This window comes from Talpa occidentalis, unplaced genomic scaffold, assembly GCF_014898055.3.
Source record: "Talpa occidentalis isolate TD23 unplaced genomic scaffold, MPIMG_talOcc4v2.1 talOcc4.12, whole genome shotgun sequence".
Lineage (NCBI taxonomy): Eukaryota > Metazoa > Chordata > Mammalia > Eulipotyphla > Talpidae > Talpa > Talpa occidentalis.
The window spans coordinates 73,725,106-73,743,445 of record NW_023601212.1 but is presented as its reverse complement, the minus strand read 5'-3'; the positions used below and the strand labels follow the sequence as shown (position 1 = coordinate 73,743,445).

The following is an 18,340-nucleotide window of genomic DNA, read 5'->3' as shown; positions in this document are numbered from 1 at the left end:
CAAGGATGTGGAGAAAAAGGAACTCTCCTGCACTGCTGGTGGGAGTGCAAACTGGTCCAACCACTATGGAGAGCTGTGTGGAGATTCCTCAATCTGCTAAAGATGGAGCTTCCATATAATCCAGCAATTCCACTCCTAGGTATTTACTCCAAGGACACAGAAACATTAATTCAAAAGGGCACTTGCACCCCTATGTTTATAGCAGCACTATTTACAATAGCTAAGTTATGGAAACAACCCAAATGCCCAAAAATAGATGACTGGATCAAGAAGATGTGGTACAGGGCCTCCCAGGTGGCGCAGCGGTTGAGCGCTGGGTTGCGAAGCTGCCCGCGGCCTCTGCGGCGCCGGTTCGATCCCCGGCTGCTCCCCGGCCACCGAAGGAGGGTCCCACATGGCGCGCAGACCTCTCCTGCCGCCCGCTGCTCCCCTCAGCAGTGTACTTCGATCCTTCTGCCTGCTCTACTCCCGGCTCTGGCTCTGGTGAATTCTCTCGCCCTCCCGGCTTCTGACTGTACCCAGTGCATGTATAAACCAAAACAAACAAACAAACAAAACAAATAGATAAATAAGACATGCCTCTAGAAAATTAAAAAAAAAAAAAAAAAAAAAAGAAGATGTGGTACATAAACACAATGGAATATTACTCAGCAATCAAAAAAGATAAACTCATGCAATTTGCAGCAACATGGGTAGAACTGGAAGGGATCATGCTCAGTGAAAGAAGCCAGAAAGAAAAAGAAAAACACTGGATGGTCTCACTCATAGCAGGAATTTATAAAACCTAAATAAGGGACCAGGAAAAAGACTAATTAAAATAAAGTAAAAATCAGAATCAACGGGCAGCTATAAACCAGAGACACACTCGGAGGGGATAGGTATGAGAATAGGTTCAAAACAAGGGTGGTGGGAATTGTATGGGGACTATAAACAATACGAAAATGCATACATTGTGCACAAATGAAAAATGATGTAAAATTTAAAAATCAAAAAAAATTTGTAAGTTTGAAAGGTTACCACCATATACCTTATATAGGTAACAGAATATTTTAAAACTTATTTTACCAAGCAAATGAGGACCACAATAGGAAATGTAATAGAATGAAATCCATTTATGTCATTAAAAAATAATTTACTTGTAGTAATGAATGTAGTAAATAATTTCCAGCAGTAATGAACTGCTGGAAATGGCTACTACTGAAAGATAAAGGATATACTTTAGGTTACAGCATCATTTGGTTTTGGATAAAATTCTAAATTAACATCCTGAGCTTTATGAAATTTCTTTTAAGATTTCTTCCAATCCTGTAACAGGATGGTCCCAGGGAAAGGAGAGATGCCAGTGTCCCTGGCCCCTCCCAAAGGAGGGTGGAACTGAGCAGGGAAGAGAAGAAGCTGGAGGGGACACTGGAGAAGGAAGGTGGGATGGAGAGCCAGGAGACCTAAAGGAGGCACATGGAGGAGAGACATGTGAAGAAATTGCTTGCTTCTTGGCCTTGGCCTGGTCAAAACAGATGTGGGTGAGAGACCCATGGGGAGGTTAACAATGGCAGCTTTGATTTTTTTTTTAAAGATTTATTTATTTGTGCATACAAGAACTGGGGTACAGGCCAGATGTGGGGAGGGTTAAGAGGACTCACCAGAGACAGAGTGGGGAACAGAACAGGCAGACTGACTGAAACACACTGCTGAGGGGACCAGTGGGTGAGACAGAAGAGGTCTGCTGCCCCATGTGGGTTGCTCCCTGTCCGGCTGGTGATGGAACCCACGCTGCAGAAGCTGCAGACTGCCCCATAGTGCGATGATTAACCCCTTGCACCACCAGGGAGCCCCTTGTGGATATTTTTAGAAGATAAACTCAAGGGCCTCCCCGGTGGCGCAGCGGTTGAGCGCTGGGTTGCGAAGCTGCCCGCAGCCTCTGCGACGCCGGTTCGATCCCCGGCCGCTCCCCGGCCAACAGAGGAGGGTCCCACATGGCGCGCGGACCTCTCCTGCCGCCCGCTGCTCCCCTCAGCAGTGTACTTCGGTCCTTCTGCCTGCTCTGCTCCCTGCTCTGGCTCTGGTGAATTCTCTCACCCTCCCGCGCTTCTGACTATACCCAGTGCATGTATGAACAAAACAAACAAACAAACAAACAAATAAATAAATAAACATGCCTCTATAAAAAAAAAAAAATTTAAAAAAAAAAAGAAGATAAACTCAAAAGAGAATGATGGGTCTCCAGCATGGGAGCTTATTTTTTCAGACATGTAAAACTAGTAGATAAAGATTACTTTCTGATTGCCAATTCTAAGACTGTGGTGGTAGGACTGATGGGAGTCTGCCAGCAAGAGAGAGAAAATTGTCTCAATCTGGGGCAGAAGAATGTCCATGTCTTCAAATTCATTGTCCCTCAGATTATCAAGTACAGACCTGATTGCATCATAAATGTGGTTTCCATCCCAGTGGATATTCTCACATATGTTACCTAGAAACTAACATTGAATGAATGAATTGACAAGTACCCAAGTACCGTGTGATTACAAGTGGGTTTAATCTGGACTCTGCTAGGTTTTTGCTATTTTATGGCTGAAAAACTTGACACTCATCCCAGGAGCTGCCATGGTGACTCAAGTGTGGCTGTGTGGAGTGGAGTAAATGGGGCAGATGTTTCTCTCCAGGGACTGAATCCCAAATGGGAACAAACAATGATAGTAAAAACTGGAAGGAACTGGATAACATGGTGATTGCAAATGCCAATAACTCATCTAGCTGAAAGGATACACCAACTGGGCTACTGGATTATGTGTAGTTGATTGCACTGAATCCATGTTCAAAAATCTGTCCAGGATTCATTCAATGTCAACAATGGAGAAAGGGATGTATATAGCACTGAGAATGAAATCTTCCTGAGCTTCCCAGGTACCCAGAATGCTTGTGAATTAACCAGTATTAGCAATTAGAAGCTGAAAGATAATGAGGTTGCTCAAATCAAGAGAAGTGCAGATACCCTGTGGGACATCCAGAAGGACTTAAAAGACTGAGGCTTCTGACTATCATAGAAAAACTACAATGTGATTAACCATGAGCCTTTACTTTTCATCCATATACATGTATCATAGTCTGCTTTTATCTCCCTAAATATGTGAATTTGGAATCAAAACCCACACTTGGTTTCATGATTGCAACATGAACCCTGAAAAAATATAAGTAACATTAAAAAAGAAAGAAAAGGAACTGGCCACAGCAATCTGTTGCCAAATACGGCATATGATCAAGGGTGTTCCACTGATTTTCCATAGCAAGATGAGGATGTGTATGCTCACTTCCCCATCTGTGTCATTATTTAGGAGAGTGGGTCTCTTGTTGACATTTGAATTTCTTGAATAAAAAAAATCTACCTGTAGGGTTAAAATGAGTGTAGGTATTGTTTGTTCAATATTTCAAGCTCATAAAGTTATTGGCATCAAATCCAACTGCTTCAATACAGCCGGTCACAAGAGTTAAACTCAAAGATATCAGAAAACTTTTTATATTACCTGCCTCTCTGAACAAGAAAGTGATTAGCAGACTAATGAATAACATCTATTTGTTGTTCAGTGATGGAAACAAGATGTCTAATAATTCTCAATATCAAATTGTGATATTTCAAAAATGCAATAAAATTTATCTATTAAAAGCATTATGAAGGGAAGTGTCAAACTTGCGCTCTGATCAGCTGAGTGTCCTGTGACTTGCTTGTTACAAGCAATCTTGGGCCCTCACATCTGTGCATTGCTGCACTCCACCACCAGGAGGAGCACATGTTATTTTTCTGTCCTTAATATCAGAAGTTCTCTGGATGCAGAATACTGGGGAAGGAGAAGGGTGAATATGGCAACAACAATGGTTACTGTTGCTTTGGGGGTGTTACCTTGAGCAAGTCACTTCACCTCTCTCAGCCTCAATTTCCTTGTCTGTACACAAAAAGATGAACTCATTTTATAGTTTTTCAGAGCTTAATAATTCCTTAGCAGAGGGTCTGCGCAGGAGGAATGCTGTTATTATTGCCCTCAAGTAGTAGGAATCCAAAGGCCACCTTCATATGCCCCAAGTTACCTTTACCCAAATGATAATGCTCTCATGTGGGGGGCAGGGCCCCTAAGGGCCTCTAAGACATCATTCTGGTCTTAGAACAATTAGAAAGATGAGTCCCAATTAGGCTAAGGCCAGACATCCAGAACTCTGTGTCAGACCCCTGACTACACAAGCAGTGACACCTACCGTAGCAGGAAGGATAGGTGCCTTCTGACTGAAGAAATCAAAGCTGGCATCTGAGCCAAGTTGGAGAGATGATCTGGAGAACAAGAGAAAGAAAGCTATGGCATCCACAACAACACTGGGAAGGTATTTGTGGGCCCAAGGAGCAGGTGTATGGTTAGAAATGCATGAGGGGTAGGGGATATCACTGAAAAGTAGTCTAAAACAGATTCACAGTCAAATCGCATAGTGAGCCCAGGCTCCAAGTATACAATAATGATAACCGAAGACCCAAGAAGAGACCCAAAAAGATCTCGTCAAGATAAATGGAATTTCTCTTTGAACCAGACACAAACCCAAGTGGTGAATGGGGAGACATGCAGGCCTGCACTGGGCCCAGGTAGGTTGACTGAACTAGCTGAGAGAAAACCTTCATTGATGGACTTGGTTTCTCTCTCAGAAGGGCAACTTGAATTTCACTATATTAGACATCCCTGGGGGAGGTTTCTGAGCAAAACTGACCTTAGGGTTTGGGGTTTTTTTACATCTCTTGAAAGGTCCATGCAGGAGGCCTGTGGGGGCTCCTGCTCCCCCAGAGAGCAAAGTTACCATTGCCACAATTTATCGTTAATATAAGAGTAGCTGTACTATGAAAGTACATAAGTCCCTCTTCCCCTGTGTGCTGGACTGGACAGTCAATGACGGGTAAGATCAGAAAAGATTTCTGACGACCTAAGACAGGCGCAGTCCCCAAGGGGATTTTAATGGTTCCCACCTTTTAACTATGGAAAATAACTGATAGAAAACAAGTCTGGGAAATGTTGAGACACAACCAAGGCATGTTGTTAATCATTAATAGTCTAGGTCTTGTACTGAAGAAATTCAATTATGGTGAGAGAAACTGGCTCTATGACTTCTAGCAAATGTGTAACCAAGTAGAACTATAGGAATAATAAATAGTACTAGAAAGAATAAAAATATGATGTTAAAGATATGACAAAAATGTATAATCATAGTAAGAAATCATAATGTTAAAGAAAGCCTCCACTGGGGGTGTTACGATGAGTTCTTGATTCCTTGATAAATAATAGACAATATGTTATGTTATTCATGTTCCACTGCATTTACGATAAATCTGACGTATGATTAACCACATACCGTGAAAAACATATTGAGGTAATGACTTTGGAAATGTATAAAAAGAGAAGGCTGATTCCAATAAAGCACACTCAGATTTTCACTCTCCCTTGAGTGTGTCTGTGTGTCATTTCTTTCGTCCCTCGCCCTAATTCCTTTGACCACCTTCTGCTCGTTCTCACTCAACCCCTGAGATTGTCTCAATCTCCCGCCACCGCTGGGCTGGTCCGCGGCAGGTGGCGCCCAACGTGGGGCTCGAGTCCCAAACAGTGGGGCTCAGTGAAGCTGGAAGAATCGACTTTCTCTGCTTTGTGAGACTGTGTGTATGTTTGTGTGAGTAACTGTGTTTGAGTTCCAAGGCTCTTTTGAGCCGCGGAGCCTGTGTGGGCTCGTACCTGCAGTTCCGCGAAAGCCGTAAGGTTTAGTGGGGTCTCCTTGTGGAGTCCAAGACCGGGGCTTGTACGGTCACCCCTATACCAAGGCTTTCTAATACTCCGCGAGGAGTACGGTCAGGCGAGCATCGCTGAGTGTTTTTCGTTTCGCTTTCTAGGCGAACAACTCTCTAGGCATTTCCTTAAGAAGAAGACGTGTTTGGAAGAACGAGCTTGAGGTAAGCTATCTCTCCACTTTTTTTTTTTCTAAAAAATTTTTGTCGAAGGATAGGGAATCTCGTCGGGGCGCCGCCGGCCCGCTGGTAAAGGCTAACCAGTTAAAGAGGACGAGTAATCTATAAATATGGGACATTCTTACTCTAGAGATAGAGGACTTTTCCTTTCAGTTTTAAGTCACATGTTAAAGAGTCGAGGGATGACCATAAGTAACATGTCCCTCAGTGAATTAAACAATGTAAATGCTCTAAACCAAAGAGGCTGCACGCCCCTCCTCCAGGAACAGTAAGTGGCATAAGGATGGACATAAATTAAAACAAATAGAAGAGAATCCAAAAAAAAAAAACTCTCAGAGGGGCGAGCCCTCAGCCCCATAAATGAAGGAGGGTATACTCCGGCGCAAATAAGCTCTGAAGAAACACCTGCGCCTGCTACGAATGTAGCCGTACATGATTTGCCAAGAGCCACTCCTGGAAGTGCAGGATTAGATCTTGCAGCCATGGCTGATGTTATCATGTAGGCCACGGATGGAGTTCATTTAGTTGACCCTTACTTAAAGGGACCGCTTCCACAAGGAACTGTCGGACTTATAATTGGCCGTAGTTCAAATTATAAAAAGAATTTTGAAGTTCTACCTGGAATAATTGACTCAAGTTTTGAAGGGAAGGTTAAAGTTATGATTCGACCTTTGAAAGAAACAATACAAATTCATAAAGATCAGCGTATCGCTCAAATTCTTGTGCTGTCTTATGTTAAATTACCTAATCCGATTTTAAAAGATAAAAGAGGAAATGAAGGCTTTGGATCCACGGATGTAATTGCATGGACCCAGAGCATAACGAAAGAACGGCCATTGAAAAAATTGTTAATGGACACCCAATTATGGGGTTGCTAGATACAGGAGCTGACAGGTCATGTATTGCAGGAAAAGATTGGCCTGCGGCATGGCCAGTTTTAAATTCCTCCTCTACATTGATTGGATTAGGCATGGCCAATAATGTAGCTCAAAGTTCACAAGTGTTGTCTTGGCAATTAGGACCACAAAAAGGTTTGTTTCAACCTTATGTGATCCCTGCCTTGCCTTTTTCCCTATGGGGACGTGATATGGAATCTTTGCAATTGTCTTTAGTCACTCCAGATGTAATTGATGAACAGGTTTTTTTGTAGGGGCCATTGAAACTCAGAAATATGCTGATAAAATTAATTGGAAAGATGAAAATCCTGTCTGGATCGATCAATGGCCCCTCACAACAGAAAAGATCCAGGCTATTCAAACAATAGTGCAAGAACAATTGGCTAAAGATCATTTAGAGCCATCTACAAGTCCTTGGAACACTCCTGTTTTTTGTATAAAGAAAAAATCTGGTAAATGGCGTCTTCTGCAGGATTTGAGAGCAGTTAACGCTACCATGCAGGATATGGGTGCCCTACAACCAGGGTTACCCTCTCCTGTAGCGGTTCCAAAAGATAATTATGTTATTATTATTGATTTACAAGATTGTTTCTTTACAATTAAATTGCATCCAGAGGATTGCAAAAAATTCGCTGTTAGCATCCCATCTAGCAACTTTCAAAAGCCATGGCAACGATATCAGTGGAAAGTCTTGCCACAAGGTATGAAAAATTCTTCTACTTTATGTCAAAAATTTGTTGACCAGGCATTACAAGTTACTAGACTAAAGTTTCCAGAAGCATATATTATTCACTATATGGATGATATTCTCTTAAGTCATCCTTCAAAAGATGTTGCAGATTCAATTTTAATTCATTTAATAGAACAATTGACGACTTATGGTCTGGTTGTAGCACCGGATAAAATCCAGAAGGACCGACCATTAAATTATTTAGGAAAAGTTATTTACAATGATTGTATTATGTCTCAAAATTTACAAATTTGTGTTGACAAATTGCAAACTTTAAATGATTTTCAGAAATTATTGGGAAATATCAATTGGATAAGACCTTATTTAAAAATTACTACTGGAGATTTACATCCACTTTTTGCAATTTTGCAAGGAGATTCAAATCCTAAATCTCCCTGTATTTTGACTCAAGAAGCATTACAAAGTCTTCGATTGGTTGAGCAAAAAATCTCAGAGGCTAAAGTTATTCAAGTTAATTACTCTAAGACATGGGATTTATTAATTATGCAAACTGCCTATACACCTACAGCCTGCTTATGGCAGAAGGGCATTTTGGAATGGTTGCATCTCTCCCATGCACAAACACGTGTGGTGACAGCTTATCCATGTATGTGTGCATTTTTAATCATGAAAGGCATCACCAGATCTTGTGAACTATTTGGACATGATCCCGCTAATATTGTAATTCCTTATAATAGAGTTCAATTTGAATTTTTACTTCAAAATGATAATGGTTGGGGAGTTGCAGTGCAAAATTTTACAGGACAAATTAAATTTCATTTGCCTCAACATCCATTATTGAAATTTGCAGAAAAAACTAAACTTATTTTTCCAAAAATTATTAATTCTGAACCTGTACCCAATACAAAGGTCATTTTCACTGATGGCTCTCCGTCTGGAGTCTTTGCAGTTTATAGTCTTGGAAATGAACCTTTACAAAAAGTCTCTAAAAATGTCTCTGCTCAGCAGGCTGAAATAATTACAGTCATTATGACACTTGAGCATTTTGCTCAGCCTTTAACTTTGTTTTCTGATTCTAAGTATGTGGTTAGGCCATTTATTCTTTTAAAATAAATAAATAAAATATTTCTAAATAATAGTATTTAAAGTTCATTTACTATTGCTAAGGTAATAAAAAATGGTTAAATATAACTATATAATATAACTACAGGTTTTTATAATAATATTATAAACCCACTGCAACGGATGGGTGGGGGCTGCCCCTGGTCTCAACAAGCAGCTGCCTGGACTTTTTCTCCAGTGTTGGGATCACTGGCAAGTCTCTACTGCCTTCCTACTGTGGGGGACTAAACTGTTTTGGTTCATTCTAGGAAAAAAGTTTTATTTCCCTATGTTTTTTCTGAATTTTAAAGTCTAAATTGTCTAAGGAAAAAACTGCTGAGTTATTTTGAATTTGCTAACAAGCTATACAAAATGCTTATTGGTTGAATAAAAGTTTTTAGATTTACTTAGTGGACCTGTAAAAGGTTAAATTTCTTGTTAAAATTAATTAAGCTCTCAAAAAAAATTTTAAATAATAATACAAACATATTTGAGCTAAATTCAAACCTCAAATTTTAATAAAAGCCTAAAAACAGGCAAACTGTAAAAATTTCCCTCATCTCCTGTTATCAAAATAACAGTGTTCCTTTTGTTTTAATATATACTTGCTCTCAGTATAACAAAACATTGACAACCTAAAGCCAAAAAATCACTTCTTAAAAATATAAACTCAAAAAATATTCTCTTATCTAAAAAAGTTAGTAAAACTGCCTGACTGTTGTGGTCTTGAGCCCAAGGTCTTTGGTAATAATTAAAATTCTCTGCACAGTTTTTTGCTTTTAACTCATTAAAAAACCTCAGTGGCATCACAAAAATTAATAAAATAACTATCTCTTAAAATATATACATATGGCCAAAATTTTAAATATATATCAAGAGATCTCTGTATCTGTTTGTCTGTCTTTGTGTTTTGTTTTGTTTTGTTTTGTTTTGTGTTGTTTTATTTTGTTTTGTTTTTTCTCTCTGGAGGATTAATTATAAATGGCGCCTATATAAATTTTCATAAAAACAAATCTTATAATTACAATCATTTTTGGTAAACAAAAACTAATTCAAATTTTATGCTATAATTTAAAGCATATATGCCTTAAAGTTATGTTAAGTATTAATAATTTACTTTGTTTAAATGTGTTTATTTCAAAAGTCTGGTATAAAAGGTACTTTTGTCTTTCCTATTAAGTCACCTGTATGTAAAATAGGTACAAAGCTCTAAATTTTTGTTTCTTTTTATTAATTTGTCTACTACTTGTTTAATAATGCTAATTCACCCATCTGGTCCCTGCTAAATTAAACCAACACCTTGGTTCCTCCTCTTCACTGACTGAAACCTGAAAAGTCACAGATCACCTACTCCTTCACCACTTCCAATGGGACTTGTGCTTACTTGAACTTTTTCGTCTTTTTGCTACTGTGAATACTATCAAACTTTTTAGCACCAGACAACATATCTACGCCATATGGAATTTCAATCTTCGTGCCTGCATTGGATACCCCTATACATTGTTTTTTGGATCTGCCAACACAATGAACATTTCCCGCCACGGGAATTCCTATTCTGTCACCTGTTCTAAATGCATGTTGTCTAATTGCCTAACTCCTAATATTGTTCATAATTTTTCTACTATGGTTATGTTAAAAAGACCTTCTTATGTTATATTACCTGTTGATTTACAAGATACCCCATGATTTGACAATATTGCTTTACAAGTTATTCAGGAAGTCAATGCCTTAATTCGTTCTAAACATTTTGTTGCTACGCTTATTTTAGGTATTACTGCCTTAATTGCTATTGTGACTTTTCTTACAGTTTCGTCTGTTGCCCTGGTTCAGGAAACGCATACTGCTCATTTTGTTAATGATCTCACAAAAAATGTTACTTTGGCTTTAGCTCTGCAACATGACATTGATCAAAATCTAGAACACAAACTAAATACTTTGGAGGAGACAGTGTTGGCACTTGGTAAAGAAGTCCAGCAAATTAAACGATTTCTCTCTACTCGGTGCCATGCTCAATTCAGGTTTATTTGTGTTACGCCCAAACTTTAAAATTCTTCCTATGATTGGACTTTTATTAAAAATCATTTACTTGGCATTTGGCATGAAAGTGACACCAGTCATGATTTGTCTTCTCTCCAGGCTGAAATCTCAGCAATGAGTCAAGCTCATTTGTCCGAACCACCTTTGTCAGATTTTGCATCTACGTTTTCTGAGTCCTTACGATCTTTGGCACCCTCTAATTGGTTACACTTTCTTATTTCATTTGGTGTAATCATGCTCATTGTCTTGGTTTGTTGTCTCATGGTCCCTATATTCTTGAAGATACTCAGCGAATCTATTGGAACTTTACGACGTGATGTGCATCAAATGCAGCTTAAATTTAAAAATAAAGGGGGAACTGTGGGGGCTCCTGCTCCCCCAGAGAGCAAAGTTACCATTGCCACAATTTATCGTTAATATAAGAGTAGCTGTACTATGAAAGTACTAAGTCCCTCTTCCCCTGTGTGCTGGACTGGACAGTCAATGACGGGTAAGATCAGAAAAGATTTCTGACGACCTAAGACAGGCGCAGTCCCCAAGGGGATTTTAATGGTTCCCACCTTTTAACTATGGAAAATAACTGGTGGAAAACAAGTCTGGGAAATGTTGAGACACAACCAAGGCATGTTGTTAATCATTAATAGTCTAGGTCTTTTACTGAAGAAATTCAATTATGGTGAGAGAAACTGGCTCTATGACTTCTAGCAAATGTGTAACCAAGTAGAACTATAGGAATAATAAATAGTACTAGAAAGAATAAAAATATGATGTTAAAGATATGACAAAAATGTATAATCATAGTAAGAAATCATAATGTTAAAGAAAGCCTCCACTGGGGGTGTTACGATGAGTTCTTGATTCCTTGATAAATAATAGACAATATGTTATGTTATTCATGTTTCACTGCATTTACGATAAATCTGACGTATGATTAACCACATACTGTGAAAATCATATTGAGGTAATGACTTTGGAAATGTATAAAAAGAGAAGGCTGATTCCAATAAAGCGCACTCAGATTTTCACTCTCCCTTGAGTGTGTCTGTGTGTCATTTCTTTCGTCCCTCGCCCTAATTCCTTTGACCACCTTCTGCTCATTCTCACTCAACCCCTGAGATTGTCTCAATCTCCCACCACCGCTGGGCTGGTCCTCAGCAGAGGCCGATATGCAAAAACCCACCAGGAAGCCCACCTGGGAACAGGAATGCAGAAGCCTGCTGCCTAGAGAATTCAGTGAACCTCCACCCCCCTACCCCCCCTTACAAATCTTTTCTCAGACAAAGAAACTCCTCCTGCCCAAAAAACTTTTTCCATTGCGCCGGGTCATCATTTTTCAAAAAGGCTGGGCTGGGAGGTGGGTTGCCTACGTGAGGCCTCTACCTTGCCACGCCTCATAACCCTTGGCCAACCCCTGCTGTTGACTGACCCCCCCCACAGGGCGGACTCCCTTTTGGCCTTCCTGGAACACGAAGAAGCAAGGAGAGGGGGCTTGTGGTCTCAGTAATCTTATAGCCTGACACTCGCCATCTTGCAACAGAAAACACCCCCAGACTAACACACCGCCCAACGAACCCAGTCTCCCACCTGACCTCTCCTCACCCCATAAAAGCCTGCCTCCCCCTGACAATGTGCGCGGCTTCACTGACCCCCCAACCTTGGGTCCCTAGATCCGCCCGGGGCACAATAAATTTACCCTTCCTTTGAGAAATTTAGCCTGGCTCCCCTTTTCTTTACCGCGCCGAACCTTTCATCTCTGAAAGGAGTGTTTTGTGCATTATTGCTGTGCACGGACTTTTCTGAGGTAACTAAGTTTTCACCTCAGATTTCAGACTACCGTGGTGTTTCACAGTGTATCTCATTACAAGGATATTTTCTTGAGGTTAGTGGGTAATTTAGGGTCAACATTACCCCGTTTGTGACTATGTTAATCATAGAGAGGAAATGCAATGTAAGAGGAAATGCAATTCAGTGATTAGAGTTTAATCCCAGTTATTCTGGGGGTGTTTTCTGTTGCAAGATGGCGAGTGTCCGGTATAAGATTACTGGGACCACAAGCCCCCTCTCCTCCCTTCTTCCTGTTCCAGGAAGGCCAAAAGGGAGTCCGCCCTGTGGGGGGTCAGTCAACAGCAGGGCTTGGCCAAGGGTTATGAGGCGTGACAAGGTAGAGGCCTCACGTAGGACACGTCCCAGGCCCCCCTCTTTGAAAAATGGGAACCCGGCCCAGTCTCCTCAGACCAGGGTCTGGGGCGGGGAAGGCAGAGGGTGCGCGGGGTGGGAGTGGGGGTAGGGGCGGGACGGGGGCGCAGGCCCCGGACCTTCCTCCCTTCGGGGCTGGGGCTGAGGGTCGCGCCCCTGCTACTGCTGAGCGACCGTCGGCCGCCTTACCGCGGGCGGGAGGGCGGGCGGGCAGGCAGAGGGCCGGGCCGGGAGCGCAGGACACGAAGGCGCCCAGGCCTGGCTCTGCTTGAAACCGCGCGGCGGGGGACGTCAGGCGAGCACGTGACCTGGCCCCGCCCCGCCCCCGCCCCGCCCCGCCCCGCCCCCGCCCGTCCTCCCCGGCTGCGGCGGCGCCCGGCCAGCCTGCGCCCTGCACGCGCGCGAGCCGCCCGCGGGAACCATGCAGCGGCGGCCGGCGGGGCTCTGGGCCGCGCTCGGGCCCCTGCTGTGGGGCTGCGGGCTGGCGCTGCGGGGCGGCATGCTGTACCCCCGGGAGAGCCCGTCGCGGGAGCGCAAGGACCTCGACGGCCTGTGGCGCTTTCGCGCCGACTTCTCGGACACCCGGCGCCAGGGCTTCGAGCAGCAGTGGTACCGGGCGCCGCTGCGGGAGGTGCGGCCTCCGGGGAGGGGGCGCCGGGCCTGGCGGGAGCCCCTGGAGGCCGCGCGGCGCGAGCGCGGAGCCTTCCCCAGCGTCCTCGGGCTGCCGGCCTGGCGGTGGTTAAAGGGAACCCGCGCGGGGCTGTGGTTGGCCGACCGGGAAAGCGGGCGCAGGAAATGGGCGGGGAGCGGGGACCGGCACCCCGGTGAGCGCAGGGCCGCCGCCCCAGCTGCACCCCACCCGCGCGGGGAGACAGCCTGGGCTGCGTCTGCGGCCGCGCGCGGCGGGGTGGGTGTGTGTAGCTCTGGACGTTCGGGGCCAGCTCAGCCTGGCAGGGAAGACTTTGGGTTGCGAAGCTCAGCTGGAGGACCGAGCTTGGCACCCAGCCAGCCGGCGGCTCCACTCCAGGTCTGCCCTCTAATTTTGGCCAGTCCACCGAGAAGAGGGCCTGAGGCACATCTGTGAGTCCCTCTGGCCTCTCCCCCTCCCAGATCCCGCGCAGGGTTCACGGGGAAGTGAGGGGTCCGGTTGCGAGGCGTGCCCACTCGTCAGTTTTCTCTGGCCTGTACCCCAGCTCTTGTATGCATAAATAAATCTTTAAAAATAATAATAATAATAATAAAAAGAGCAGCCCCTGCCAGCCTTCCTGAAATCGGCGGCAGCTGATCATCTGGGGGGAGGGCGGTCCACATGTCCCACATTCAGGGGATCATCCCCAGGCTGCTTGGAGGCTCACTGCCTTGCCTTCCACCTGACTGCTTCAAGAGGCTAGAGGTCCAAGGGATTCTCTGAGGGGCTCAGGTACACTCAGTTCTGCCAGGGTGTCCTGAGGCGGTGTCCTGAGGCAGTATCCCTCGGGTACTGGCTCCAAAAAGCCTGCCCTGACTCCTAAGGTAATCAGTCCCCTGCCACTCCCCATCCCTCTCAAGCTTTTTTCCAAAAAGTGCCCATCACCTGGCCTGTTCACTCTTTTCCTACTTGCACCTAAAACACTTTTGCTTTTGAATGAGTGAATGACAGGTGTGTACTTCTAGGAGTTGTGAGAATTAAACGAACTCCTTAAAAGACATTGATCAGATGCTGGCAGAGAGCAGTCATGGTGGGGTGACCTGGAATCCCAGGGTCTGGGAGAAGTCACCTTGTTCATCCTTCCTGTAGTCAGGGTTACAGGGGGACTGGTCTCTGGGAAAGTAGCTCCTGGGCCTGAGTCCTAGATGCCTAGGAGATCTGGACCTGATGCTGGCCCTTTGTCCACAGTCTGGCCCCACACTGGATATGCCTGTTCCCTCCAGCTTCAATGACGTGGGCCAAGACAGGTATCTGCGTAGCTTTGTCGGCTGGGTGTGGTACGAACGGGAGGCAACCCTGCCTCAGCGATGGACCCAGGACCTGGACACAAGAGTGGTGCTAAGGATTGGCAGCGCCCACTACCATGCCATTGTGGTCAGTGCAGGGGACAGTGGGCAGGGCTGGTGGGCAGGTGTGGCTGCTGAGCAGGAGGGAGGCTGCCCTGGGTGCCTGACTGCCGGCTGTCACTCCTCTCTGGTGAGGCCACTGGCAGGCCCTCAGCCCCCACATACTGTACTTCTGTGTGAGGGAGTGCCTGAGATGGCAGCGTCCCCTCCACATGCTCTGGCCTGCTGTTCCCTCCCTGTGTCTGCAGTGGGTGAATGGGGTTCATGTGGCAGAGCACGAGGGGGGCCATCTCCCCTTTGAGGCTGACATCAGCAAGCTGGTCCAGAGTGGGCCCCTGTCCTCCTGCCGCATTACCATCGCCATCAACAACACGCTCACCCCTCATACCCTGCCGCCAGGGACGATCCTCTACAAGAACGATACAGCAAAGTGAGCAGCACCCTGCTTCCCCTCGCCTCTCCCAGTGGTCTTCCCATTAGGAGTAGGGCTGCCTTGGCAAAGGTGAGGCGCAGCAGGCATGAGCTGAGGCTGAAGCACCCAGGGCAAGGTCCCAGTTGGCCGTTGTCTTCCCACCCTAGGTATCCTAAAGGTTACTTTGTCCAGAACACACGCTTTGACTTCTTCAATTATGCGGGACTGCATCGGCCTGTGCTCCTCTACACCACACCCACCACTTACATTGATGACATCACCGTCAACACTGATGTGGACCAAGACATTGGTAAGGGCTCTGGGCAGGAGCTGCCCTCAGCCAGATCCAAAGTGGCCTAGTTTCCTGTGAGGAAAGATACCCTGGCAAAAAGGCTTTCCCAGCATTTCTTAACCGTCACAAGGTCCTATGCACCTAAGAAGCTAAATCCAGCCCATCTGGATATACCCGTATTTTGTGAGGAAATGAGATCTGATGACAGATGGAGCGTGCTTACCTTAATCACGTAACTCAGGCTGAATAGCTCAGGAGTCACAAGACTCCATGCCCCTTCCCTGCTGTGCTGCAGCTCTCATCTGTACACCTCAGGTCACTTTCCTCTCTCGTCTGATCTCTTTTGTCTCCTGCAGCGTTAGTGAACTACCAGATTTCTGTCCAGGGCAGTGAACATTTCCAACTAGAAGTGTGTCTTCTGGATGAGGAAGGCAAAGTCGTGGCCCAGGGGACGGGAGGACGGGGCCAGCTGCAGGTGCCGAGTGCCCACCTCTGGTGGCCATACCTGATGCATGAGCACCCTGCCTACCTGTACTCATTGGAGGTAATGGTGGTTAGTTCTGGGGCTGCTCGAGGCCCTCTGCCCCCAGCCAGAGGGCATTAGACAGGGGCATTAGACAGGAGGACAGGCAGGCATCATCCTCTGAGCTTCCTAGTCCATTGAACTGATGTGTTCCCGGCCTGATTTTTCTCAGCCCTTGGTGGAGAGGCCCAGTTTTGAAGAGCGTGGCCAGAGGTCAGGGTGGGCAAAAGGCAGAAGCCTGTGATTTTTGCATCTCCCTCTTGCAGTGGGTGGGCTGCTGTGGTTTATGAGGGGCCTTCCTGCTGCAGGGTGGATAGGTGTGGGGCACCAGCCTCCCACCTGGTACTTGGTGTTCCTAGGTGAAGCTGACAGCACAGACGGCCGCTGGGCCTGTGTCTGACTTCTACACTCTCCCTGTGGGGATTCGCACTGTGGCTGTCACAGAGAGCCAGTTCCTCATCAATGGAAAGCCCTTCTATTTCCATGGGGTCAACAAGCATGAGGATGCAGACGTGAGTTGGGGCTGCTGGGTCCCTTGGGGGCGCTTTCTCATTTTCATCTTCCCCATGCCCCCTGAAACAGTTGAGGGTAGAGTAGAGCAGTTAAACAAATTGTCTGCTAGGGCCTGTAATTGGGCTGGTAGAAGTCTAATGGGGAGACTTGAGAGGTCTGACTCTAGAAGTGCATCTCCAAGGGGGACGGGGGAGGGGGCCATTCTGCTCTGCTGCCTCCTAGATCCGAGGGAAGGGCTTTGACTGGCCACTGCTGATGAAGGACTTCAACCTGCTGCGCTGGCTTGGGGCCAACGCCTTCCGCACCAGCCACTACCCCTACGCGGAGGAGGTGATGCAGCTCTGCGACCGCTATGGGATTGTGGTCATTGACGAGAGCCCTGGTGTGGGCATTGTGCTGCTGTGAGTGCCCAATGCCCATAGTGCCCAGCCTGCACTGCTTGGCGGGTCCTGATGGATTCCTCTTTCCTCCCTCTGTCTTTCCCCCTGCCCTGCAGCCAGAGCTACAACAACGTGTCCCTGCAACACCACCTGGAGGTGATGGAGGAGCTGGTGCGCAGGGACAAGAATCACCCAGCCGTTGTGATGTGGTCAGTGGCCAATGAGCCCACTTCCAAACTGCCACCTGCTGGTGAATACTTCAAGTGAGTGTCCCTCCCTCCCCCAGAGTGGGTCAGGAATGGGACCTCAGCCCTCCAGCCTGGGTAGGCCTTGGGTGGGAGTGTGGAGGTCAGTCCTGGGGTGGGCCTGTGTTGTGGTCACCATCCCTCCCAGCCCAGACTCAAGGGGGCACCATACCTGGTGAGTTTAGGGGACAGAACACCTCCTTAACCAAACTGATTCCAATCAGCGAGCGCCGGTGTCTCCCTTTCACACCTGAAATGAAATCCAGAATTAACCTAAGCTTTTTATACCAACTTCAAATTTTTAACAAATCATGATTGGCCTGTGATATAAAGGAAAGTCATTTCACACGAATGCATAGGCCTGACTCTAGAAGGCCCAGCGAAGGGTCAGACCTGCAGCTAGAAGTGGACTCGCCCTGAGAGCACATCCCAAGAGCTGGTGGGGGACTGCACCTTGGCTTGCGTGGGCGCCCTTTCCTCCCGTGCTGTGCATTCCTGCGCACATTTCTAAACTGAACCCCTTCTAGATGAAGCTGCAAACAAAACCAAGTATGAGTTTCCCTCACTTTTTATGGTTTCACCATTCCTGAGAGATTTGGCTTGTGTTAAAACTGCAAAAAACCACTGGTGCTTCAGGTTTGGGTTACACTTTATAAAATCAGCTAATTGTGGCACATAAACAGCTTTTTCAATGGCATGCATACGATGTTCTAAAGTTTTCGACGTTGTTGTTGGACAGAACCAGGCTGTCTAGAGTGCATGGTCCCATACACTAAATGCCAGTACCGCCCCCTCCCTCTGCCCCCCAGGGAACAGCACGGCAACACTACTTAAAAAGAGGGGGCGTCTCCCCATATTGGACAGGACCAGGCTGTCTAAAGTTCATGGTCCCATTCACTAAATGCCAGTACTGCCCACTCCCTCTGCCCCCCAGGGAACAGCACGGCAATACTACTTGAAAAGAGGGGGCGTCTCCTCATATTGGACAGGACCAGGCTGTCTAAAGTTCATGATCCCATTCACTAAATGCCAGTACTGCC

At 45.9% G+C, this 18,340-nt stretch overlaps 1 protein-coding gene, 1 long non-coding RNA gene and 1 pseudogene across 3 annotated transcripts in view; 2 read left to right on the top strand and 1 right to left on the bottom strand.

The window, feature by feature from the left end:
- Positions 1-415: 415 nt before the first annotated feature.
- Positions 416-17,586, bottom strand: LOC119242320 (uncharacterized). Of its 2 annotated transcripts, none has more exons than XR_008551197.1 (3): positions 17,473-17,586; positions 4,243-4,315; positions 416-512 (listed from the first exon to the last, which is right to left on the bottom strand). It is a non-coding gene; the product is annotated as an uncharacterized LOC119242320 (long non-coding RNA). The 2 variants fall into 2 exon arrangements; XR_008551198.1 differs by lacking the exon at positions 416-512 and adding an exon at positions 3,888-3,935.
- LOC119241466 (L-lactate dehydrogenase B chain-like) lies at positions 2,201-3,023 on the top strand (annotated as a pseudogene).
- LOC119241461 (beta-glucuronidase-like) overlaps positions 13,323-18,340 on the top strand; it is a 56,227-nt gene continuing 51,209 nt past the window's right edge. Inside the window, exons 1-8 of the mRNA XM_054693570.1 lie at positions 13,323-13,532; positions 14,778-14,963; positions 15,184-15,365; positions 15,515-15,657; positions 15,996-16,183; positions 16,522-16,674; positions 16,898-17,076; positions 17,172-17,318. Coding sequence (XP_054549545.1) covers positions 13,323-13,532; positions 14,778-14,963; positions 15,184-15,365; positions 15,515-15,657; positions 15,996-16,183; positions 16,522-16,674; positions 16,898-17,076; positions 17,172-17,318 — 1,388 coding nt within the window. The remainder of the gene's footprint in view (positions 13,533-14,777; positions 14,964-15,183; positions 15,366-15,514; positions 15,658-15,995; positions 16,184-16,521; positions 16,675-16,897; positions 17,077-17,171; positions 17,319-18,340) is intronic.